The sequence below is a fragment of the Dendropsophus ebraccatus genome, chromosome 5 (genome assembly GCF_027789765.1).
Source record: "Dendropsophus ebraccatus isolate aDenEbr1 chromosome 5, aDenEbr1.pat, whole genome shotgun sequence".
NCBI classification, from domain to species: domain Eukaryota; kingdom Metazoa; phylum Chordata; class Amphibia; order Anura; family Hylidae; genus Dendropsophus; species Dendropsophus ebraccatus.
Genome location: NC_091458.1, coordinates 774,559 through 797,802, shown reverse-complemented (window position 1 = coordinate 797,802; position 23,244 = coordinate 774,559). Strand labels below are relative to the sequence as shown.

General features: G+C 45.5%; 1 protein-coding gene across 1 annotated transcript in view; it reads left to right on the top strand.

Moving 5' to 3' along the window:
* Positions 1 to 23,244, top strand: part of LOC138792174 (zinc finger and SCAN domain-containing protein 2-like) — a 46,088-nt gene that overhangs the window by 18,059 nt on the left and 4,785 nt on the right. The window contains exon 2 of the mRNA XM_069969280.1: positions 21,721 to 21,803. Coding sequence (XP_069825381.1) covers positions 21,752 to 21,803 — 52 coding nt within the window. The 5' untranslated portion in view covers positions 21,721 to 21,751. The remainder of the gene's footprint in view (positions 1 to 21,720; positions 21,804 to 23,244) is intronic.

Here is a 23,244-nt window from a genome sequence, read left to right as displayed (position 1 = left end):
AGGAGGAGACGCTGTATCTATATGATGGCTGTATAGATGGAGGAGGAGGAGACGCTGTATCTATATGATGGCTGTATAGATGGAGGAGGAGACGCTGTATCTATATGATGGCTGTATAGATGGAGGAGGAGGAGACGCTGTATCTATATGATGGCTGTATAGATGGAGGAGGAGACGCTGTATCTATATGATGGCTGTATAGATGGAGGAGGAGGAGACGCTGTATCTATATGATGGCTGTATAGATGGAGGAGGAGGAGGAGACGCTGTATCTATATGATGGCTGTATAGATGGAGGAGGAGGAGACGCTGTATCTATATGATGGCTGTATAGATAGAGGAGGAGACGCTGTATCTATATGATGGCTGTATAGATGGAGGAGGAGGAGGAGACGCTGTATCTATATGATGGCTGTATAGATGGAGGAGGAGGAGACGCTGTATCTATATGATGGCTGTATAGATGGAGGAGGAGGAGACGCTGTATCTATATGATGGCTGTATAGTTGGAGGAGGAGACGCTGTATCTATATGATGGCTGTATAGATGGAGGAGGAGGAGACGCTGTATCTATATGATGGCTGTATAGATGGAGGAGGAGGAGACGCTGTATCTATATGATGGCTGTATAGATGGAGGAGGGAGGAGACGCTGTATCTATATGATAGCTGTATAGATGGAGGAGGAGGAGACGCTGTATCTATATGATGGCTGTATAGATGGAGGGAGGAGGAGGAGGAGACTCTGTATCTATATGGATGGCTGTATAGATGGAGCGAGGAGACGCTGTATCTATATTGATGGGCTGTATAGATGGAGGAGGAGGAGGAGACGCTGTATCTATATGATGGCTGTATAGAGAGGAGGAGGAGGAGACGCTGTATCTATATGATGGCTGTATAGATGGAGGAGGAGGAGGAGGACGCTGTATCTATATGATGCTTATAGATGGAGGAGGAGGAGGAGACGCTGTATCTATATGATGGCTGTATAGATGGAGGGAGGAGGAGACGCTGTATCTAATATGAGGGCTGTAATAGATGGGGAGGGAGGAGACGCTGTATCTATATGATGGCTGTATAGATGGAGGAGGAGGAGACGCCTGTATCTATATGATGGCTGTATAGAATGGAGGAGGAGGAGACGCTGTATCTATATGATGGCTGTATAGATGGAGGAGAGGAGACGCTGTATCTATATGATGGCTGTATAGATGGAGGAGGAGGAGACGCTGTATCTATATGATGGCTGTATAGATGGAGGAGGAGGAGACGCTGTATCTATATGATGGCTGTATAGATGGAGGAGGAGGAGACGCTGTATCTATATGATGGCTGTATAGATGGAGGAGGAGGAGACGCTATATCTATATGATGGCTGTATAGATAGAGGAGGAGACGCTGTATCTATATGATGGCTGTATAGATGGAGGAGGAGGAGGAGACGCTGTATCTATATGATGGCTGTATAGATGGAGGAGGAGGAGACGCTGTATCTATATGATGGCTGTATAGATGGAGGAGGAGGAGACGCTGTATCTATATGATGGCTGTATAGATGGAGGAGGAGACGCTGTATCTATATGATGGCTGTATAGATGGAGAGGAGGAGACGCTGTATCTATATGATGGCTGTATAGATGGAGGAGGAGGAGACGCTGTATCTATATGATGGCTGTATAGATGGAGGAGGAGACGCTGTATCTATATGATGGCTGTATAGATGGAGGAGGAGGAGGAGACGCTGTATCTATATGATGGCTGTATAGATGGAGGAGGAGGAGACGCTGTATCTATATGATGGCTGTATAGATGGAGGAGGAGGAGACGCTGTATCTATATGATAGCTGTATAGATGGAGGAGGAGGAGACGCTGTATCTATATGATGGCTGTATAGATGGAGGAGGAGGAGGAGACACTGTATCTATATGATGGCTGTATAGATGGAGGAGGAGGAGGAGGAGACGCTGTATCTATATGATGGCTGTATAGATGGAGGAGGAGACGCTGTATCTATATGATGGCTGTATAGATGGAGGAGGAGGAGGAGACGCTGTATCTATATGATGGCTGTATAGAAGGAGGAGGAGGAGACGCTGTATCTATATGATGGCTGTATAGATGGAGGAGGAGGAGGAGACGCTGTATCTATATGATGGCTGTATAGATGGAGGAGGAGGAGACGCTGTATCTATATGATGGCTGTATAGATGGAGGAGGAGGAGGAGGAGGAGACGCTGTATCTATATGATGGCTGTATAGATGGAGGAGGAGGAGACGCTGTATCTATATGATGGCTGTATAGATGGAGGAGGAGGAGGAGACGCTGTATCTATATGATGGCTGTATAGATGGAGGAGGAGGAGACGCTGTATCTATATGATGGCTGTATAGATGGAGGAGGAGGAGGAGACGCTGTATCTATATGATGGCTGTATAGATGGAGGAGGAGGAGACGCTGTATCTATATGATGGCTGTATAGATGGAGGAGGAGGAGACGCTGTATCTATATGATGGCTGTATAGATGGAGGAGGAGGAGACGCTGTATCTATATGATGGCTGTATAGAAGGAGGAGGAGGAGGAGACGCTGTATCTATATGATGGCTGTATAGATGGAGGAGGAGGAGATGCTGTATCTATATGATGGCTGTATAGATGGAGGAGGAGACGCTGTATCTATATGATGGCTGTATAGATGGAGGAGGAGACGCTGTATCTATATGATGGCTGTATAGATGGAGGAGGAGACGCTGTATCTATATGATGGCTGTATAGATGGAGGAGGAGGAGACGCTGTATCTATATGATGGCTGTATAGATGGAGGAGGAGGAGACGCTGTATCTATATGATGGCTGTATAGATGGAGGAGGAGGAGACGCTGTATCTATATAGACGCTATATAATCCGGCTATATAATCCGGCTATATATATATATATAATCAGGCTATATAATCAGGCTATATAATCCGGCTATATAATCAGGCTATATAATCCGGCTATAAATATATATATAATCCGGCTATATAATCCGGCTATATAATCCGGCTATATAATCAGACTATATAATCCGGCTATATAACCAGGCTATATAATCCGGCTATATAATCAGACTATATAATCCGGCTATATAATCAGGCTATATAATCCGGCTATAAATATATATATAATCAGGCTATATAATCAGGCTATATAATCAGGCTATATAATCAGGCTATATAATCAGGCTATATAATCTAGCTATATAATCAGACTATATAATCCGGCTATAAATATATATATAATCAGTCTATATAACCAGTCTATATAATCCGGCTATATAATCCGGCTATATAATCCGGCTATATAATCCGGCTATATTATCCGGCTATATAATCAGGCTATATAATCTGGCTATATAATCAGACTATATAATCCGGCTATATAATCTAGCTATATAATCAGACTATATAATCCGGCTATAAATATATATATAATCCGGCTATATAATCAGGCTATATAATCCGGCTATATAATCCGGCTATAAATATATATATAATCAGTCTATATAACCAGTCTATATAATCAGGCTATATAATCCGGCTATATAATCCGGCTATATAATCCGGCTATATTATCCGGCTATATAATCAGGCTATATAATCTGGCTATATAATCAGACTATATAATCAGGCTATATAATCTGGCTATATAATCAGACTATATAATCAGGCTATATAATCTGGCTATATAATCAGACTATATAATCCGGCTATATAATCCGGCTATAAATATATATATAATCAGGCTATATAATCAGGCTATATAATCAGGCTATAAATATATATATAATCAGGCTATATTATCCGGCTATATAATCCGGCTATATAATCAGGCTATATAATCCGGCTATATAATCCGGCTATAAATATATATATAATCAGGCTATATAATCCGGCTATATAATCCGGCTATAAATATATATATAATCAGGCTATATAATCAGGCTATATAATCAGGCTATATAATCAGGCTATATTATCCGGCTATATAATCAGGCTATATAATCCGGCTATATAATCAGACTATATAATCCGGCTATATAATCAGACTATATAATCCGGCTATAAATATATATATAATCCGGCTATATAATCAGGCTATATAATCAGACTATATAATCCGGCTATAAATATATATATAATCAGGCTATATAATCAGGCTATATAATCCGGCTATATAATCAGGCTATATAATCAGGCTATATAATCCGGCTATATAATCAGGCTATATAATCCGGCTATATAATCAGGCTATATAATCAGGCTATATAATCCGGCTATATAATCCGGCTATATAATCAGACTATATAATCCGGCTATAAATATATATATAATCAGGCTATATAATCAGGCTATATAATCCGGCTATATAATCAGGCTATATAATCAGGCTATATAATCCGGCTATATAATCAGGCTATATAATCAGACTATATAATCCGGCTATAAATATATATATAATCAGGCTATATAATCAGGCTATATAATCAGGCTATATAATCCGGCTATATAATCAGACTATATAATCCGGCTATATAATCCGGCTATATAATCCGGCTATATAATCCGGCTATATAATCAGGCTATATAATCAGGCTATATAATCCGGCTATATATATATATATATATATATATATATATATATATATATATAATCCGGCTAGCATTGTGGTGCTCGGCCAGTTCTGTGGTGTTGTACAAGTGAGATGTTCACAGTTTTTGTGGCAGTTTTTTTTACCCCAAATGGTCGGTAAACTCCGGGATTGTTGCCGGGACCCTTGGGTACTAGTTACGGTAACTTGAAGTGGTAGTAGACCCAACTGGGATGTCTGTACCGCCACCCACAGAAAGGGGGAAAAAAACAGTGTAAACAGTGTGGGTGCAGATAGATAAGTCCCACATAGAGCGGTTTAGTGAACAAGGCTGGAGGCGAACAGTACACATATTACAGGTAGTGCACATCTTGATAGAACCAGGAGTAGGTGCTTTGTAGGAGGAGGTGGTTTGTGAAGAGATAGAAGAGGAGAGGAGTTGCCCAATGTAGAATATGTGCTATAGATAAGTGATTCTCGTACTCACGTATAATCTGACAGCCTCCTGCCCCCTAGTTGCACAGAATCCGTCATAGGTGGGTAGCACCAGCCCCAGTCGTTGGTTATCTGGTTGTAGCAGGTTCCCCAAACTTCCCAGTTGTCCTGCGCTGCGCAGTGAGATACGTAGAACTTTACCCTTGTAGCTTTGTCCCACTGGGTTCAGTTCCTCTAGTATCAGGAGATCGCCTGCATGTTTTAGAAGGGTTCCTGGTGTGGGCTAGGGTTATCCTGGGTAGCTTCTCTCCCCTAAGGCGAGCTTAGCACTGCATAGCTGTGGTAGTTACTTGCATAAAGAAAGTCTTTTGTAGAGAGATAGTCTCACACATCTGTCCACTCAGACCTCCGACTTCTAACTCTCTAACTAACTGTATCTCCTCCCACACGGAACTAGCTCCTCCTTCAGGGGTAAATCTATACCCTCCTTCGAGTGATGGGGCTGAGTGTGTGTGAGAGAGGAGGAGGATAGGATAGAAAGAGCACTTGCGATTGGTCAACATAACATACAACAGTTAACCCTTAACTCTGTGGCTGTGCATTAAAGACCAAAACCGTGGTGACACCTACAGGGCAAAATAAGGTACTACATCTACCATTGTGTTAACCTGAGAGAACAACTTACTAAGGTGCTTAGGACTTCACCAGTGGTGGGACACCACAGCAGCACATCAGTGTGTTCAGACAGGCAGGTAGCTGTAGATTAACGTGAGGAATACTCTGTATCTACTTCCTTCAGATATAGGGTATACAGCTGGGTACTGCAAGTGTGCCAAAACAACAAAACAAGTTTGGTACTACTGTTTTGCGTTTTGTGCGTAACAGAAACCAGTTCAAAGCCTGTTGGCTGTAGGTATTTATAAAAAATAAAATAAAAAATAATTAAGTATATGGCTGCATACTGTGAGTGTGCCCAATATAAAAAAGGTTGGCACTACTGTTTAAGGTTCTGTGCGCAATTGAAAATAGTTCAACGGCTCCAATGCTTAAGGCTGACATGAAGGGACGAGGAATGGAGATGCCAGTGGGGGCAGAAGCCGCGACAAGAGAGTGTAGATGCAATGTGTGCTGGTGAGGGGCAGCCAGCATTACGCTCATATAGCATCCTTGGCTTCATCAAAGAGTTAAGCGCGGGCGGGGTACACCACTGTGGAGGCCCGAGCAGCAGGAAGAGGTGGTAAAGATAGCCGATAATGCTTCCACTTGTCCACCACCCAGTCACCTACACAGTGTAGTTTCATCATTAGCCAAGAGTCTGGACTCCATGAACCTCACTCTGACCCTCCTTCCTCCCAACCTGCCCAATCTGTTGGTATGTTCAGGAGGAGGAGGAGCAGAGTGAGGAGGTGCCGGATGACTAAGTCACTGACCGACCTGGCCAGGGGTGATGTCAGTGGAGAGAAGGAGGGCTGTGCAGCACTGCAGAAGTCCATTTTAAGCAGTGGAATAGCTAGAGGCAAAGGGAAAATCCATTGAGAGAAAGCAGGGCCCCAGCTCTTCCCCGTAGCAGCCACTCTCGCAAAGCTCCCCCCATCAAGGGCAGATTCTTCTTGGGTCTGGAGATTTTTTAACGTGTGTACTAATTACCAACTCAGCGCAGTTTGCACACTCAAAGTTGAGTAGGGGCTCTGAGAAGAGCAACATGACCACCACAGGCATGCGGCATCACTGGGAAGCACAAGGCTGAGTGGGAGAGGGCAAACGCATTACAATCTGCACCCGGGGTTGCCGCCACTGCCTCTTCCTCTTCTGCAGTCCAGCCCACCAGCCAGGACTCCTGCTCATCTACCTCTGCTTCGGCCACTTTGGGACAGAAGGCTGGAGGTGAGGAAGCTGAAAAGGGAGAGCGGGCGGTCCAGGAGTGAGGAGAAGAGAGAGGAGGTGAGGAGGCTGAAGAGGAAGAGCGGGACGTCAGGGAGAGAGGAGGACTGAGAAGGCTGGAGGTGACGTGAGGAGGAGATGCGGCCCCTCCATCTGGCTGCACTGTGAGGTGGGGGCCGCAGGACTGTGAGGGGGAGCGGCCGGGGCCCTCAGATAACTCAGTGGGGGATGACCAAGAGGTCGGCCGTGCTCTGACGGGGGAGGGGGGCTGTAACCTGCAGATTAACCTGCCGCCCAAATCCTGGTCACCATGCCCTGAAAGAAGGAAAAGTGCAACTACAGCCCTCATCATCCCAATAACTGAAGTATGTGTGTTACATGACTACAGCCCCCACCATCCCCCTGGTAGCTGAAGTGTGTTACATGACTACAGTCCCCATCATCCCCCTGATAGCTTAAGTGTTACATGACTACAACCCCCACCATCCCCAAATAGCTGAAGTGTATTACATGACTACAACCCCCATTGTCCCCACTTAGCTGGAGTGTATTACATGACTACAACCCCCATTGTCCCCAAATAGCTGAAGTGTATTACATGACTACAACCCCCACCATCCCCAAATAGCTGAAGTGTATTACATGACTACAACCCCCACCATCCCCAAATAGCTGAAGTGTATTACATGACTACAACCCCCATTGTCCCCACTTAGCTGGAGTGTTATTGTCCTTACTATAAAATTATCACCTTCGGTAAACAGAGCAAGCGCAAAAAACCACCAAGTTCAGTATCACATAAAAACGTTGTACTAAATAAAACTACAGATCAAGGCACAAAAATCATATCCGGACAGGCTAAAAAATGGCAAAGTCTTAGGACTGAGAGGAGGGAAATTTTTAAGCACATTTTAAATAATGGAAACTTTATTTTAAAAGTAATAAAATTAAAGCAACTTAAATTGGTTTGTACTGACCTGACAGTCAGGGTGGGGGAGGAGGGGGCATTTCTATTCTTGTGGGGTTTTTTTTATATAATTTATTCAGTATCGAATTGGTATCGAGCATTGAAAAACAAAAGTTGGTATTGGTATTGAACTCAAAATTTTGGTATCACTAGTGCAAGCATGGTTGTGTGTGATAATGGCCATAACCTGGTAGCGGCTCTGGAGCTTTGCAAACTCCCACACGTACCATGCCTTGCCCACAGTTTTAATTTGGTGGTACAACGCCTTCTAAAAACTTACCCCAATCTCCCAGAGCTACTGGTGAAAGTGTGGCACTTGTGTGGCATCTGTAGCCGCTGCTAGCCTCCGAAAACTCCAGCAGCACCTACGTTTGCCAGAACACTGCCTGTTGTGCGATGTCAGCACTCACTGGAATTCAACATATGATATGTTGTCCAGGGTGTGTGAGCAGCAGAGAGCATTGATAGAATACCAGCTCCAAAACCCATGTGTGCCTCCAACTGAACTCCTTCAGTTTGCCAACCATGAGTGGCCATGGATGGCAGACATATGCGAAGTCTAAGCCAGTCCACCAAGGAGGCTCTACCAAGAGGGTCAGCTGTGACGACGCCATAGTCAGCATAACCATCCCTCTCCTATGCGTCCTGAAAGAATCCCTCATTGCCATTCTCAGCAGCAATCGCAGGAGGAAGAGGAGCACAAGCACATGGAGGAGACTGGCGGCTATACTTGTGAGGGTAGCACAATGGGTGCGTCCCATTGGCTCAGCCTGGATGGGGCGAGGAGGAGGTGAAGGAGGAAATGGAAAGTGACGGCAGTGAAGTCATGCCTATTCAGAGCCTGGCACACATGGCTGACTTCATGTTGGGCTGCTTTTCCCACATATTGTCCACATAATTTAGAACAAACAATACTGGATGTTTGCAATCCTCGTCCCCCAGTATAAAGATAAGGTCTCTTTTAGTCCGGTGGAGGAGAGGAACCATCGGTTGCAAGAATACCATAAGAAAATCTTGCAGAACATGATGGAAATATTCCCACCTACCATTGCTGGTGGCATAAGTGCGGTATTTATCAGCAGCTCCTTTTTGGTGTAGGTTTTTTTTTTTCTTACTGTTTAAAAAAACAAAACACTACACTACACCACACTACATGAAATAAGGTTTTACATTACACATTTACATACCGCATATACTAATCCCCGTATAAAGATGGCCCATAGGATGTTTTCGGCGGAGGAGGTATACGCTATTATTACCTCCGACACCGAAACAGCCAGTCAGGATGAATAGGGGATCCTTCTTTCCTCCATTATTAATCATCGTTGTCCAAGGAGGATGCCTCGGGCTGCCCCCCAGACAGGTTACCCTATCTGGACCCCAGCCCCCCTAAATTATGAGCCCCAGATTCTTTGCTTTGTAGCAAAAGCAGGTATCCAAATTAACCCCACAGGCGTCAGATAAATAGACTTTTTCAAACTATTTCTTTGATTACCCTATAAATTTGATGGCGCAAATTTGTAAGCACACCAATTTATAGCCAACAACCCCTCCTCTAATTTTTTTTATTTCTAATGCATCAATAAGGGTCCATGCCATGTGTGGACCGCTGTTGATGCAGTGGAAATTAAAATATTTTGGGGGCTCTGCTGCACATGGGCGTCAGTGTACATTTAGGCAGATTCAGACTGGAAGGGACACTGAAATTCAGCCCCCAGATGCCCCCCCATCCTCGGAGTTAGTGGGAGGATCGTTTGGGAACTGATCTTCTTACTGCTGGATAAAGGATACCTCCTCGGTCTCCTGCTGAATAATAAATCTCCTCGCTCTCCTGCTGGATAATAAATCTCCTCCTCGGTCTCCTGCTGAATAATAAATCTCCTCGGTCTCCTGCTGGATAATAAATCTCCTCGGTCTCCTGCTGAATAATAAATCTCCTCGGCCTCCTGCTGGATAATAAATCTCCCCCTCGCTCCTCAGTCTTCTGCTGGATAATAAATCTCCTCCTCGGTCTCCTGCTGGATAATAAATCTCTCCCTCGGTCCTCAGTCTTCTGCTGGATAATAAATCTCCTCCTCGGTCTCCTGCTGGATAATAAATCTCCTCTTCGGTCTCCTGCTGGATAATAAATCTCCTCCTCGCTCCTGGGTCTCCTGCTGGATAATAAATCTCCTGGGTCTCCTGCTGGATAATAAATCTCCTCCTCGGTCTTCTGATGGATAATAAATCTTTTCCTCGGTCTCCTGATGGATAATGAATCTCCTCCTCGGTCTCCTGCTGGATAATAAGTCTCCTCCTCGGTCTCCTGCTGGATAATAAATCTCCTCCTCGGTCTCCTGCTGCATAATAAATCTCCTCGGTCTCCTGCTGAATAATAAATCTTCTCCTCGGTCTTCTGCTGGTTAATAAATCTCCCCCTTGCTCCTCAGTCTCCTGCTGGATAATAAATCTCCTCCTGGCTCCTGGGTCTCCTGCTGGATAATAAATCTCCTGGGTCTCCTGCTGGATAATAAATCTCCTCCTCGGTCTTCTGATGGATAATAAATCTTTTCCTCGGTCTCCTGATGGATAATAAATCTCCTCCTCGGTCTCCTGCTGGATAATAAGTCTCCTCGGTCTCCTGCTGAATAATAAATCTCCTCCTCGGTCTCCTGCTGGATAATAAATCTCCTCCTCGGTCTCCTGCTGGATAATAAATCTCCTCCTCGGTCTCCTGCTGGATAATAAATCTCCTCCTCGGTCTCCTGCTGAATAATAAATCTCCTCCTCGGTCTCCTGCTGGATAATAAATCTCCTCCTCGCTCTCCTGCTGGATAATAAGTCTCCTTGGTCTCCTGCTGGGTAATAAATCTCCTCCTCGCTCCTCGGTCTCCTGCTGGATAATAAATCTCCTCCTCGGTCTCCTGCTGGATAATAAATCTCCTCCTCGGTCTCCTGCTGGATAATAAGTCTCCTTGGTCTCCTGCTGGATAATAAATCTCCTCCTCGCTCCTCAGTCTCCTGCTGGATAATAAATCTCCTCGGTCTCCTGCTGGATAATAAATCTCCTCCTCACTCCTCTGTCTCCTGCTGGATAATAAATCTCCTCCTCACTCCTCTGTCTCCTGCTGGTTAATAAATCTCCTCTATCTCCTGCTGGATATTAAATCTCCTCCTCACTCCTCGGTCTCCTGCTGGATACTAAATCTCCTCCTCACTCCTCTGTCTCCTGCTGGGTAATAAATCTTCTCCTCGTTCTCTTGCTGGGTAATAAATCTCCTCCTCGGTCTCCTGCTAGATAATAAATCTCCTCCTCGGTCTCCTGCTGGATAATAAATCTGCTCCTCGGTCTCCTGCTGGATAATAAATCTCCTCCTCACTCCTCGGTCTCCTGCTGGATATTAAATCTCCTCCTCACTCCTCTGTCTCCTGCTGGATAATAAATCTCCTCCTCGGTCTCCTGCTAGATAATAAATCTCCTCCTCGCTCCTCGGTCTCCTGCTAGATAATAAATCTCCTCCTCGCTCCTCGGTCTCCTGCTGGATAATAAATCTCCTCCTCGGTCTCCTGCTGGATAATAAATCTCCTCCTCACTCCTCGGTCTCCTGCTGGATATTAAATCTCCTCCTCACTCCTCTGTCTCCTGCTGGATAATAAGTCTCCTCGGTCTCCTGCTAGATAATAAATCTCCTCCTCGCTCCTCGGTCTCCTGCTGGATAATAAATCTCCTCCTCGGTCTCCTGCTGGATAATAAATCCCCTCCTTGGTCTCCTGCTGAATAATAAATCTCCTCCTCGCTCCTCGGTCTCCTGCTGGATAATAAATCCCCTCCTCGGTCTCCTGCTGGATAATAAATCTCCTCGCTCCTCAGTCTCCTGCTGGATAATAAATCTCCTTGGTCTCCTGCTGGATAATAAATCCCCTCCTCGGTCTCCTGCTGGATAATAAATCTCCTCCTCGGTCTCCTGCTGGATAATAAATCTCCTCCTCGCTCCTCGGTCTCCTGCTGGATAATAAATCTGCTCCTCGGTCTCCTGCTGGATAATAAATCTCCTCGCTCCTCAGTCTCCTGCTGGATAATAAATCTCCTCCTCGGTCTCCTGCTGAATAATAAATCTCTTCCTCGGTCTCCTGCTGGATAATAAATCTCCTCCTCGGTCTCCTGCTGGATAATAAATCTCCTCCTCGCTCCTGGGTTTCCTTCTGGATAATAAATCTCCTCCTCGGTCTCCTGCTGGATAATAAATCTCCTCCTCGGTCTCCTGCTGGATAATAAATCTCCTCCTCACTCCTCAATCTCCTGCTGGATAATAAATCTCCTCCTCGCTCCTCGGTCTCCTGCTGGATAATAAATCTCCTCCTCGGTCTCCTGCTGGATAATAAATCTCCTCCTCGCTCCTCGGTCTCCTGCTGGATAATAAATCTCCTCCTCGCTCCTCGGTCTCCTGCTGGATAATAAATCTCCTCCTCGCTCCTCGGTCTCCTGCTGGATAATAAATCTCCTCCTTGGTCTCCTGCTGGATAATAAATCTCCTCCTCGGTCTCCTGCTGGATACTAAATCTCCTCCTCGGTCTCCTGCTGGATACTAAATCTCCTCCTCGGTCTCCTGCTGGATACTAAATCTCCTCCTCGGTCTCCTGCTGGATACTAAATCTCCTCCTCACTCCTCTGTCTCCTGCTGGTTAATAAATCTCCTCTATCTCCTGCTGGATATTAAATCTTCTCCTCACTCCTCGGTCTCCTGCTGGATACTAAATCTCCTCCTCACTCCTCTGTCTCCTGCTGGTTAATAAATCTCCTCTATCTCCTGCTGGATAATAAATCTCCTCCTCGGTCTCCTGCTGGATAATATATCTCCTCTATCTCCTGCTGGATAATAAATCTCCTCCTCAGTCTCCTGCTGGATAATAAATCTGCTCCTCGGTCTCCTGCTGGATAATAAATCTCCTCCTCGGTCTCCTGCTGGATAATAAATCTCCTCCTCGGTCTCCTGCTGGATAATAAATCCTTTCCTAGGTCTCCTGCTGGATAATAAATCTCCTCGCTCCTCAGTCTCCTGCTGGATAATAAATCTCCTCGCTCCTCGGTCTCCTGCTGGATAATAAATCCCCTCCTCGGTCTCCTGCTGGATAATAAATCTCCTCCTCGTTCTCTTGCTGGATAATAAATCCCCTCCTCGGTCTCCTGCTGGATAATAAATCTCCTCCTCTGTCTCCTGCTGGATAATAAATCTCCTCGGTCTCCTGCTGGATAATAAATCTCCTCCTCGGTCTCCTTCTGGATAATAAATCTTCTCCTCAGTTTCCTGCTGGATAGTAAATCTCCTCCTCGGTCTCCTGCTGGATAATAAATCTCCTCCTCGCTCCTCGGTCTCCTGCTGGATAATAAATCTGCTCCTCGGTCTCCTGCTGGATAATAAATCTCCTCCTCGGTCTCCTGCTGAATAATAAATCTCCTCCTCGGTCTCCTGCTGGATAATAAGTCTCCTCGGTCTCCTGCTGGATAATAAATCTCCTCCTCGGTCTCCTGCTGGATAATAAATCTCCTCCTCGGTCTTCTGCTGGATAATAAATCTCTTCCTCAGTCTCCTGCTGGATAATAAATCTCCTCCTCGGTCTCCTGCTGGATAATAAATCTCCTCCTCTGTCCTCGGTCTCCTGCTGGATAATAAATCCCCTCCTCGGTCTCCTGCTGGATAATAAATCTCCTCGCTCCTCGGTCTCCTGCTGGATAATAAATCTGCTCCTCGGTCTCCTGCTGAATAATAAATCTCCTCCTCGCTCCTCGGTCTCCTGCTGAATAATAAATCTCCTCGGTCTCCTGCTGGATAATAAATCTCCTCGGTCTCCTGCTGAATAATAAATCTCCTCCTCGGTCTCCTGCTGAATAATAAATCTCCTACTCGGTCTCCTGCTGGATAATAAATCTTCTCCTCTAGATCCGGTAGTGGAAATGTGTAGAAAGCACCAATTTTAAGAAAAAATGTATATCCTTTATTTATAAATATATCTTATGTCAGGCGGATTTTGAATTTAAGAGTCAAAAAAAGTGGCAACTTGAAGTCGGAAGGGAATGTGAATTGGACTGGTCAGTTATCTACAAAAACATCAAAAATGTTTCAGCAGCAATGAGTCATCAGATTATACAATACAATATTGTTCATCAGCTTTACTACACGCCGGCTTTTATGCATAAGATCAAGTTATGGCCACATGATAGATGTCCCAGGTGTGGGGTGGGGGGAACCGGATATATACATTTACTGTGGGGGTGCGACAAGATAAGAAGACTGTGGTCCCTGGTTTTCATAAAAGGGAAAGATAAAGTAGGAGTGGAGATACCAATGATGCCGCAGATTGCTTTGTTGGGTGATACCTAACCTAGTTGGCAGCTGCCCCTAAAGAAAAAGAGAATGGTTCTTAGAATGCTGTTTTATGTTAAATTAATTTTAGTAAGAAGATGGATTTCCCCAACCCCCCCCCCTGGGTTTGGGAAATGGGAAAAGTGTATGACATTGTTTGAAGAACACTTGTAACACTTTTTTCCCCCTCCGTCAGGCAAAAGGGGAGGGGGGTTTAGGGGAAGTTGGAATTTGTGTAATACTGATGAATGTTTTTCTTAACATGGTTTGGAAATTCTAGACAATGTTTTTTTGCAATTAGCCATTAAAATTTAGTACGAAAAAAAAAATAGCAAATTGCAAAAAAAACATTGAATGTTTTTCTTAACATGGTTTGGAAATTCTAGACAATGGGAGGCATTTATTAAGTCCGGCGTTTTTTACGCCGGACGTAAAATGGCCCCGCAGCTCCGGCGCTACGGAGATTTATGTAGAGGCGGACTGCCTCTACATAAATCCCGTGCGCGCCGTTGCGCACCGCCAAAAACCTACGCCAGCTGAGGACTGGAGTAGGTTTTCGGCTTACATTTTGGCGGAACGGATGGTAAATCGCGCGGACTCTGAGTCCGCGCCCTCCGTTCCGCCCACTTTCCGCCCCTTCTCCGCCCCCTGGCGTAGTCGGCGGAAAGTGCCGATTTGCGAATAAAATATTCGCAAATCCGCCATTTTTGAATAAAAAAAGACGCAAATCGGCACTTTCCGCCGAAAATCATCCGTTCGCCGGATGATACATGTGGCCCAATGTTTTTTTGCAATTTGCAATTTTTTTTTTGTACTAAATTTTAACGGGTAACAATGAAAAAATAAAATAAAGTTTAAATTAAAAAAAAAATCTCCTCGGTTTTCTGCTGGGTAATAAATCTTCTCCTCGCTCCTCGGTCTCCTGCTGGATAATAAATCTCCCCCTCGCTCCTCGGTCTTCTGCTGGGTAATAAATCTTCTCCTCGTTCTCTTGCTGGGTAATAAATCTCCTCGGTCTCCTTTTGGATAATAAATCTCCTCCTCGGTCTCCTGCTGGATAATAAATCTGCTCCTCGGTCTCCTGCTGGATAATAAATCTCCTCCTCGGTCTCCTGCTGGATAATAAATCTCCTCCTCGGTCTCCTGCTGGATAATAAATCTGCTCCTCGGTCTCCTGCTGGATAATAAATCTCCTCCTCGGTCTCCTGCTGGATAATAAATCTCCTCCTCGGTCTTCTGCTGGATAATAAATCTCCTCCTCGGTCTTCTGCTGGATAATAAATCTGCTCCTCGGTCTCCTGCTGGATAATAAATCTCCTCCTCGCTCCTTGGTCTCCTGCTGGATAATAAATCTCCTCCTCGGTCTCCTGCTGGATAATAAATCTCCTCCTCGCTCCTCGGTCTCCTGCTGGATAATAAATCTCCTCCTCAGTCTTCTGCTGGATAATAAATCTCCTCCTCGGTCTCCTGCTGGATAATAAATCTCCTCCTCAGTCTCCTGCTGGATAATAAATCTCCTCCTCGCTCCTTGGTCTCCTGCTGGATAATAAATCTCCTCCTCGGTCTCCTGCTGGATAATAAATCTCCTCCTCGGTCTCCTGCTGGATAATAAATCTCCTCCTCGCTCCTCCTCGGTCTCCTGCTGGATAATAATCTCCTCGCTCCTCAGTCTCCTGCTGGATAATAAATCTCCTCCTCGCTCCTCGGTCTCCTGCTGGATAATAAATCTCCTCCTCGCTCCTCGGTCTCCTGCTGGATAATAAATCTCCTCCTCGCTCCTCGGTCTCCTGCTGGATAATAAATCTCCTCCTCGCTCCTCGGTCTCCTGCTGGATAATAAATCTCCTCCTCGCTCCTCGGTCTCCTGCTGGATAATAAATCTCCTCCTCGGTCTTCTGCTGGATAATAAATCTCCTCCTCGGTCTCCTGCTGGATAATAAATCTCCTCCTCGCTCTCCTGCTGGATAATAAATCTCCTCCTCGCTCCTCGGTCTCCTGCTGGATAATAAATCTCCTCCTCGGTCTTCTGCTGGATAATAAATCTCCTCCTCGGTCTCCTGCTGGATAATAAATCTCCTCCTCGCTCTCCTGCTGGATAATAAATCTCCTCGCTCCTCAGTCTCCTGCTGGATAATAAATCTCCTTCTCGCTCCTCGGTCTCCTGCTGGATAATAAATCTCCTCCTCGCTCCTCGGTCTCCTGCTGGATTATAAATCTCCTCCTTGGTCTCCTGCTGGATAATAAATCTCCTCGCTCCTCAGTCTCCTGCTGGATAATAAATCTCCTCCTCAGTCTCCTGCTGGATAATAAATCTCCTCCTCGGTCTCCTGCTGGATAATAAATCTCCTCGCTCCTCGGTCTCCTGCTGGATAATAAATCTGCTCCTCGGTCTCCTGCTGAATAATAAATCTCCTCCTCGGTCTCCTGCTGAATAATAAATCTCCTTGGTCTCCTGCTGGATAATAAATCTCCTCGGTCTCCTGCTGAATAATAAATCTCCTCCTCGGTCTCCTGCTGAATAATAAATCTCCTACTCGGTCTCCTGCTGGATAATAAATCTTCTCCTCTAGATCCGGTAGTGGAAATGTGTAGAAAGCACCAATTTTAAGAAAAAATGTATATCCTTTATTTATAAATATATCTTATGTCAGGCGGATTTTGAATTTAAGAGTCAAAAAAAGTGGCAACTTGAAGTCGGAAGGGAATGTGAATTGGACTGGTCAGTTATCTACAAAAACATCAAAAATGTTTCAGCAGCAATGAGTCATCAGATTATACAATACAATATTGTTCATCAGCTTTACTACACGCCGGCTTTTATGCATAAGATCAAGTTATGGCCACATGATAGATGTCCCAGGTGTGGGGTGGGGGGAACCGGATATATACATTTACTGTGGGGGTGCGACAAGATAAGAAGACTGTGGTCCCTGGTTTTCATAAAAGGGAAAGATAAAGTAGGAGTGGAGATACCAATGATGCCGCAGATTGCTTTGTTGGGTGATACCTAACCTAGTTGGCAGCTGCCCCTAAAGAAAAAGAGAATGGTTCTTAGAATGCTGTTTTATGTTAAATTAATTTTAGTAAGAAGATGGATTTCCCCAACCCCCCCCCCTGGGTTTGGGAAATGGGAAAAGTGTATGACATTGTTTGAAGAACACTTGTAACACTTTTTTCCCCCTCCGTCAGGCAAAAGGGGAGGGGGGTTTAGGGGAAGTTGGAATTTGTGTAATACTGATGAATGTTTTTCTTAACATGGTTTGGAAATTCTAGACAATGTTTTTTTGCAATTAGCCATTAAAATTTAGTACGAAAAAAAAAATAGCAAATTGCAAAAAAACATTGAATGTTTTTCTTAACATGGTTTGGAAATTCTAGACAATGGGAGGCATTTATTAAGTCCGGCGTTTTTTACGCCGGACGTAAAAATGGCCCCGCAGCTCCGGCGCTACGGAGATTTATGTAGAGGCGGACTGCCTCTACATAAATCCCGTGCGCGCCGTTGCGCACCGCCAAAAACCTACGCCAGCTGAGGACTGGAGTAGGTTTTCGGCTTACATTTTGGCGGAACGGATGGTAAATCGCGCGGACTCTGAGTCCGCGCCCTCCGTTCCGCCCACTTTCCGCCCCTTCTCCGCCCCCTGGCGTAGTCGGCGGAAAGTGCCGATTTGCGAATATTTTATTCGCAAATCCGCCATTTTTGAATAAAAAAAGACGCAAATCGGCACTTTCCGCCGAAAATCATCCGTTCGCCGGATGATACATGTGGCCCAATGTTTTTTTGCAATTTGCAATTTTTTTTTTGTACTAAATTTTAACGGGTAACAATGAAAAAATAAAATAAAGTTTAAATTAAAAAAAAAATCTCCTCGGTTTTCTGCTGGGTAATAAATCTTCTCCTCGCTCCTCGGTCTCCTGCTGGATAATAAATCTCCCCCTCGCTCCTCGGTCTTCTGCTGGGTAATAAATCTTCTCCTCGTTCTCTTGCTGGGTAATAAATCTCCTCGGTCTCCTTTTGGATAATAAATCTCCTCCTCGGTCTCCTGCTGGATAATAAATCTGCTCCTCGGTCTCCTGCTGGATAATAAATCTCCTCCTCGGTCTCCTGCTGGATAATAAATCTCCTCCTCGGTCTCCTGCTGGATAATAAATCTGCTCCTCGGTCTCCTGCTGGATAATAAATCTCCTCCTCGGTCTTCTGCTGGATAATAAATCTCCTCCTCGGTCTTCTGCTGGATAATAAATCTGCTCCTCGGTCTCCTGCTGGATAATAAATCTCCTCCTCGCTCCTTGGTCTCCTGCTGGATAATAAATCTCCTCCTCGGTCTCCTGCTGGATAATAAATCTCCTCCTCGCTCCTCGGTCTCCTGCTGGATAATAAATCTCCTCCTCAGTCTTCTGCTGGATAATAAATCTCCTCCTCGGTCTCCTGCTGGATAATAAATCTCCTCCTCAGTCTCCTGCTGGATAATAAATCTCCTCCTCGCTCCTTGGTCTCCTGCTGGATAATAAATCTCCTCCTCGGTCTCCTGCTGGATAATAAATCTCCTCCTCGGTCTCCTGCTGGATAATAAATCTCCTCCTCGCTCCTCCTCGGTCTCCTGCTGGATAATAAATCTCCTCGCTCCTCAGTCTCCTGCTGGATAATAAATCTCCTCCTCGCTCCTCGGTCTCCTGCTGGATAATAAATCTCCTCCTCGCTCCTCGGTCTCCTGCTGGATAATAAATCTCCTCCTCGCTCCTCGGTCTCCTGCTGGATAATAAATCTCCTCCTCGCTCCTCGGTCTCCTGCTGGATAATAAATCTCCTCCTCGCTCCTCGGTCTCCTGCTGGATAATAAATCTCCTCCTCGGTCTCCTGCTGGATAATAAATCTCCTCCTCGGTCTCCTGCTGGATAATAAATCTCCTCCTCGCTCTCCTGCTGGATAATAAATCTCCTCCTCGCTCCTCGGTCTCCTGCTGGATAATAAATCTCCTCCTCGGTCTTCTGCTGGATAATAAATCTCCTCCTCGGTCTCCTGCTGGATAATAAATCTCCTCCTCGGTCTCCTGCTGGATAATAAATCTCCTCCTCGCTCTCCTGCTGGATAATAAATCTCCTCGCTCCTCAGTCTCCTGCTGGATAATAAATCTCCTTCTCGCTCCTCGGTCTCCTGCTGGATAATAAATCTCCTCCTCGCTCCTCGGTCTCCTGCTGGATAATAAATCTCCTCGCTCCTCAGTCTCCTGCTGGATAATAAATCTCCTCCTCAGTCTCCTGCTGGATAATAAATCTCCTCCTCGGTCTCCTGCTGGATAATAAATCTCCTCCTCGCTCCTCGGTCTCCTGCTGGGTAATAAATCTCCTCGGTCTCCTGCTGGATAATAAATCTCCTCCTTGGTCTCCTGCTGGATAATAAATCTCCTTCTCGCTCCTCGGTCTCCTGCTGGATAATAAATCTCCTCCTCGCTCCTTGGTCTCCTGCTGGATAATAAATCTCCTCCTTGGTCTCCTGCTGGATAATAAATCCCCTCCTCGCTCCTTGGTCTCCTGCTGGATAATAAATCCCCTCCTCGCTCCTTGGTCTCCTGCTGGATAATAAATCTCCTCCTCGCTCCTCGGTCTCCTGCTGGATAATAAATCTCCTCGGTCTCCTGCTGGATTATAAATCTCCTCCTTGGTCTCCTGCTGGATAATAAATCTCCTCCTCGCTCATTTGTCTACTGCCGTATAATCTCCTGCTTGCTCCTCTTTCTCCTGCCAGATAATCTACTCCTTGGTCCTCTGTGTCCTGCCAGATAATCTCCACGGTCCTACTACAGTGGTTGTGGGAATATTAAAGTGGTAGTGCGGCGCTAAGAAATTATTCACGTGTACCCAGAAGTGTGGTGCGCTATACATACCTGATCTGTGTCGCGCATGTCCGCCATGTTGTGCCAAGACGTCATCTTCGGAAGGACTGCCGAACCGCTCCGACCGTCCCTAGTGCCGGCCACCTGCTGCAGCGTCATCAGATGCTCAGCCGCGATTGGCTGAGCAGCTGATGACGCGGCAGAGGGGGCCGGCACTAGGGACGGTCAGAGCGGTTCAGCCGTCCGTCCGAAGATGACGTCTTGGCACAACATGGCGGATATGCGTGACACGGACCAGGTAATGTATAATGCACGACACTTCTGGGTACACGGGTGGGGGTGTTGGGACACGGGAAGGAGGCGATTCACAGACATAACATACATTACAAAGTTGTATAACTTTGTAATGTGTGTTATTCTGTGAATAATTTCTTAGCGCCGCACTACCCCTTTAAACCAGATGTGGGCACATAAATGCAATGTCCAGAGAGAGAGGGGTTACAGCTATGGAGAGATTACCTCCACAGTCCTGTCCTCTGATTTAAGCCCCAGCCTGAAGTGGATCTGCTATGATTTGGAAGGTGAGGGAGACTTCGTGGGTCAGAGTACAGGGCTGTAGACCCTGCTATGCAGACCATGCCCCGCCCAGTACAGGGAGCTCTTACACCAAAGCAATGCTCTTACACCAAGTCACAGTTTTGAAAAACTGATCTCTTCTTGCAAAATGCTCTCAATCCAAGTTACTCTTATACCAAGGTACCACTGTATAGTTCCATCAATTAGTAAATAGTGGTGTAACATGGTGCACTGGATGGAGGACTTGGTGGAGTAGACACCTGTATACTTTAGATCTGAATGATTGTGTGTGTATGAAGAAAGGTTTTACAGACTAAGTATTATTACTCCTATATCAGCCTCAAGTCTATAGGGTCTATATATGCACTAAATCCTTAAACCACAACCAAAAAAGAGAAATGGGTCTGAGGGAAAACCAAAACAAGGGAACCCCCTGACCAAAAACAAATGCAAGACCAAAATATGAAAAAAATGTCTTATTGAATGTATTCCAAAAAACAAACTTTACTACAATGCATGTAATAAGAGCTGAAGCCTATACAGATCCCCAACATAGGGTGGATAGAAGTAGATGACATCACATGACATAACAGACCATATAATTAATAAATAGATAGGTAACCTACATACATATATACTGGGCACATGGCATATCACAGACAGAAATGTAACTCACAGTGGATAATCAAAAAAAAATATCATAGGTTATTGCACGTTACCCAAACAGCGTGTCCTTAGTATATTTGTTCACCACACCACTCACCCGACGCGCGTTTCGCGTGTTGCTTTATCGAGGGTGATGCGTGAAATCCACCCTATGTTGGGGATCTGTATAGGCTCAAGCTCTTTGGTTTCCCTTCAGGTCCATTTCTCTTTTTTGGTTGTAGACTAAGTATAATTGTGTCATGTCCTAAAGGTTCTGCAGTGACCTCATCGCTGGTGTCCTGAATGTTCCGCAGTGACGTCATTGCTGGTGTCCTGAATGCTCCAAAATCACCTGATCCCTGGTTTCACCAATTATTTTACTAATATTGGAAACCTTTGTATTTTGCAGTGAACACATGAAGGTTTAGGGAAGAGGGACCATGCAGGACCCAGAATTTCTCACAGAGAATGCCTCAGATGCCTTATTCACAGGTTGGTGTCTTGGTTGTACATTAGATGCCACTACTGACTGCATTGCTTCTTGGCTCATCCATGATGGATCAGATCTTGCTCCTTGGCTCATCCACTATTAGTGGATGAGCCAAGGGGCAAGATGTAATACTCAGTGGATGAGCCAAAGAGCAAGGTATGATCATGCATGAACCAAGGCCTGAGGTCTGATCAACCATGGATGAGCCAAGGGGAAAGATCTAATACTCAGTTGATGAGGCAAGGAACAAGGTCTGACTCTGATCCAACATGGATGAACCAAGGAGCAAGGTCTGATACACCATAGATGAGCCAAAGATCGAGGTCTGATCCACCATGGATGAGCCAAGAGGTAAGATCTAATACTTATATCTTGCTCCTTGGCTCATCCACTGAGTATTAGATCTTGCGCCTTGGCTAATCCATGGTGGATCAGACCTCTGCCCTTGGCTCTTCCATGGTGATTCACACCTCAGCCCTTTGCTCCTCCATGGGTAATCAGACCTTAACCCTTTGCCCATCCATGGGGGATCAGACCTCGACCCTTGTCTCATCCATGGGGGATCAGACCTTGCTCCTTGGCTCTTCCATGGCGGAACAGAGCTTGCTCCCTGGCTCATCCACTGAGTATTAGATCTTGCCCCTTGCCTCATCCATGGTGGATCAGACCTCAGCCCTCGGCTCATTCATGATGGATCAGACCTCGCTCCCTGGCTTATCCACTGAGTATTAGATCTTGCCCCTTGGCTCATCCATGGGGGATCAGACCTCGGCCCTTGGCTCATCTCAGGGGGATCAGACCTTGCTCGTTGGCTCATCCATTGGCTCCACCATGGATGAGCCAAGGAGCGATGTCTGATCCACAAGACATTGCTCCTTGACTCATCCACGATAAATCAGACATCGCTCCTTGGCATATCCATGGTGGATCAGACCTTGCTCCTTGGCTCATCCATGGTGGATCAGACCTCGGTCCTTGGCTCATCCATGGTGGATCAGACATCGCTCCTTGGCTCATCCATGGTGGATCAGACCTAGCTCCTTGGCTCATCCATGGTGAATCAGACCTTGGTCCTTGGCTCATTCATGGTGGATCAGACCTTGCTCCTTGGCTCTTCAATGTTATCCGAGGTATTTCATATTCATACTGTAGGGACCAGCAGTAAGAATCTGCTGTCTGCTTATATTTTGTCCCATGACCATTGAGTGCCAGCAATATAACTGTGTATGTAGACTGTAATAAATCCATAAATCCTAACACCAAACTACAGCCAAAATTGCTGCCCACCTCTGCGCGACTGCTAATGCAGAGGTGTAGATAGGTTTTCCTGCATCTGGGGCAAAGATTCTTTTTGCCCCTCCCCCTTCCTTAATGAGGTATAATGTACTGTGCCCTCCGCTGCAGTGTGTCACACTCACCTGTTCACTCTGGAAGCTGCTTATC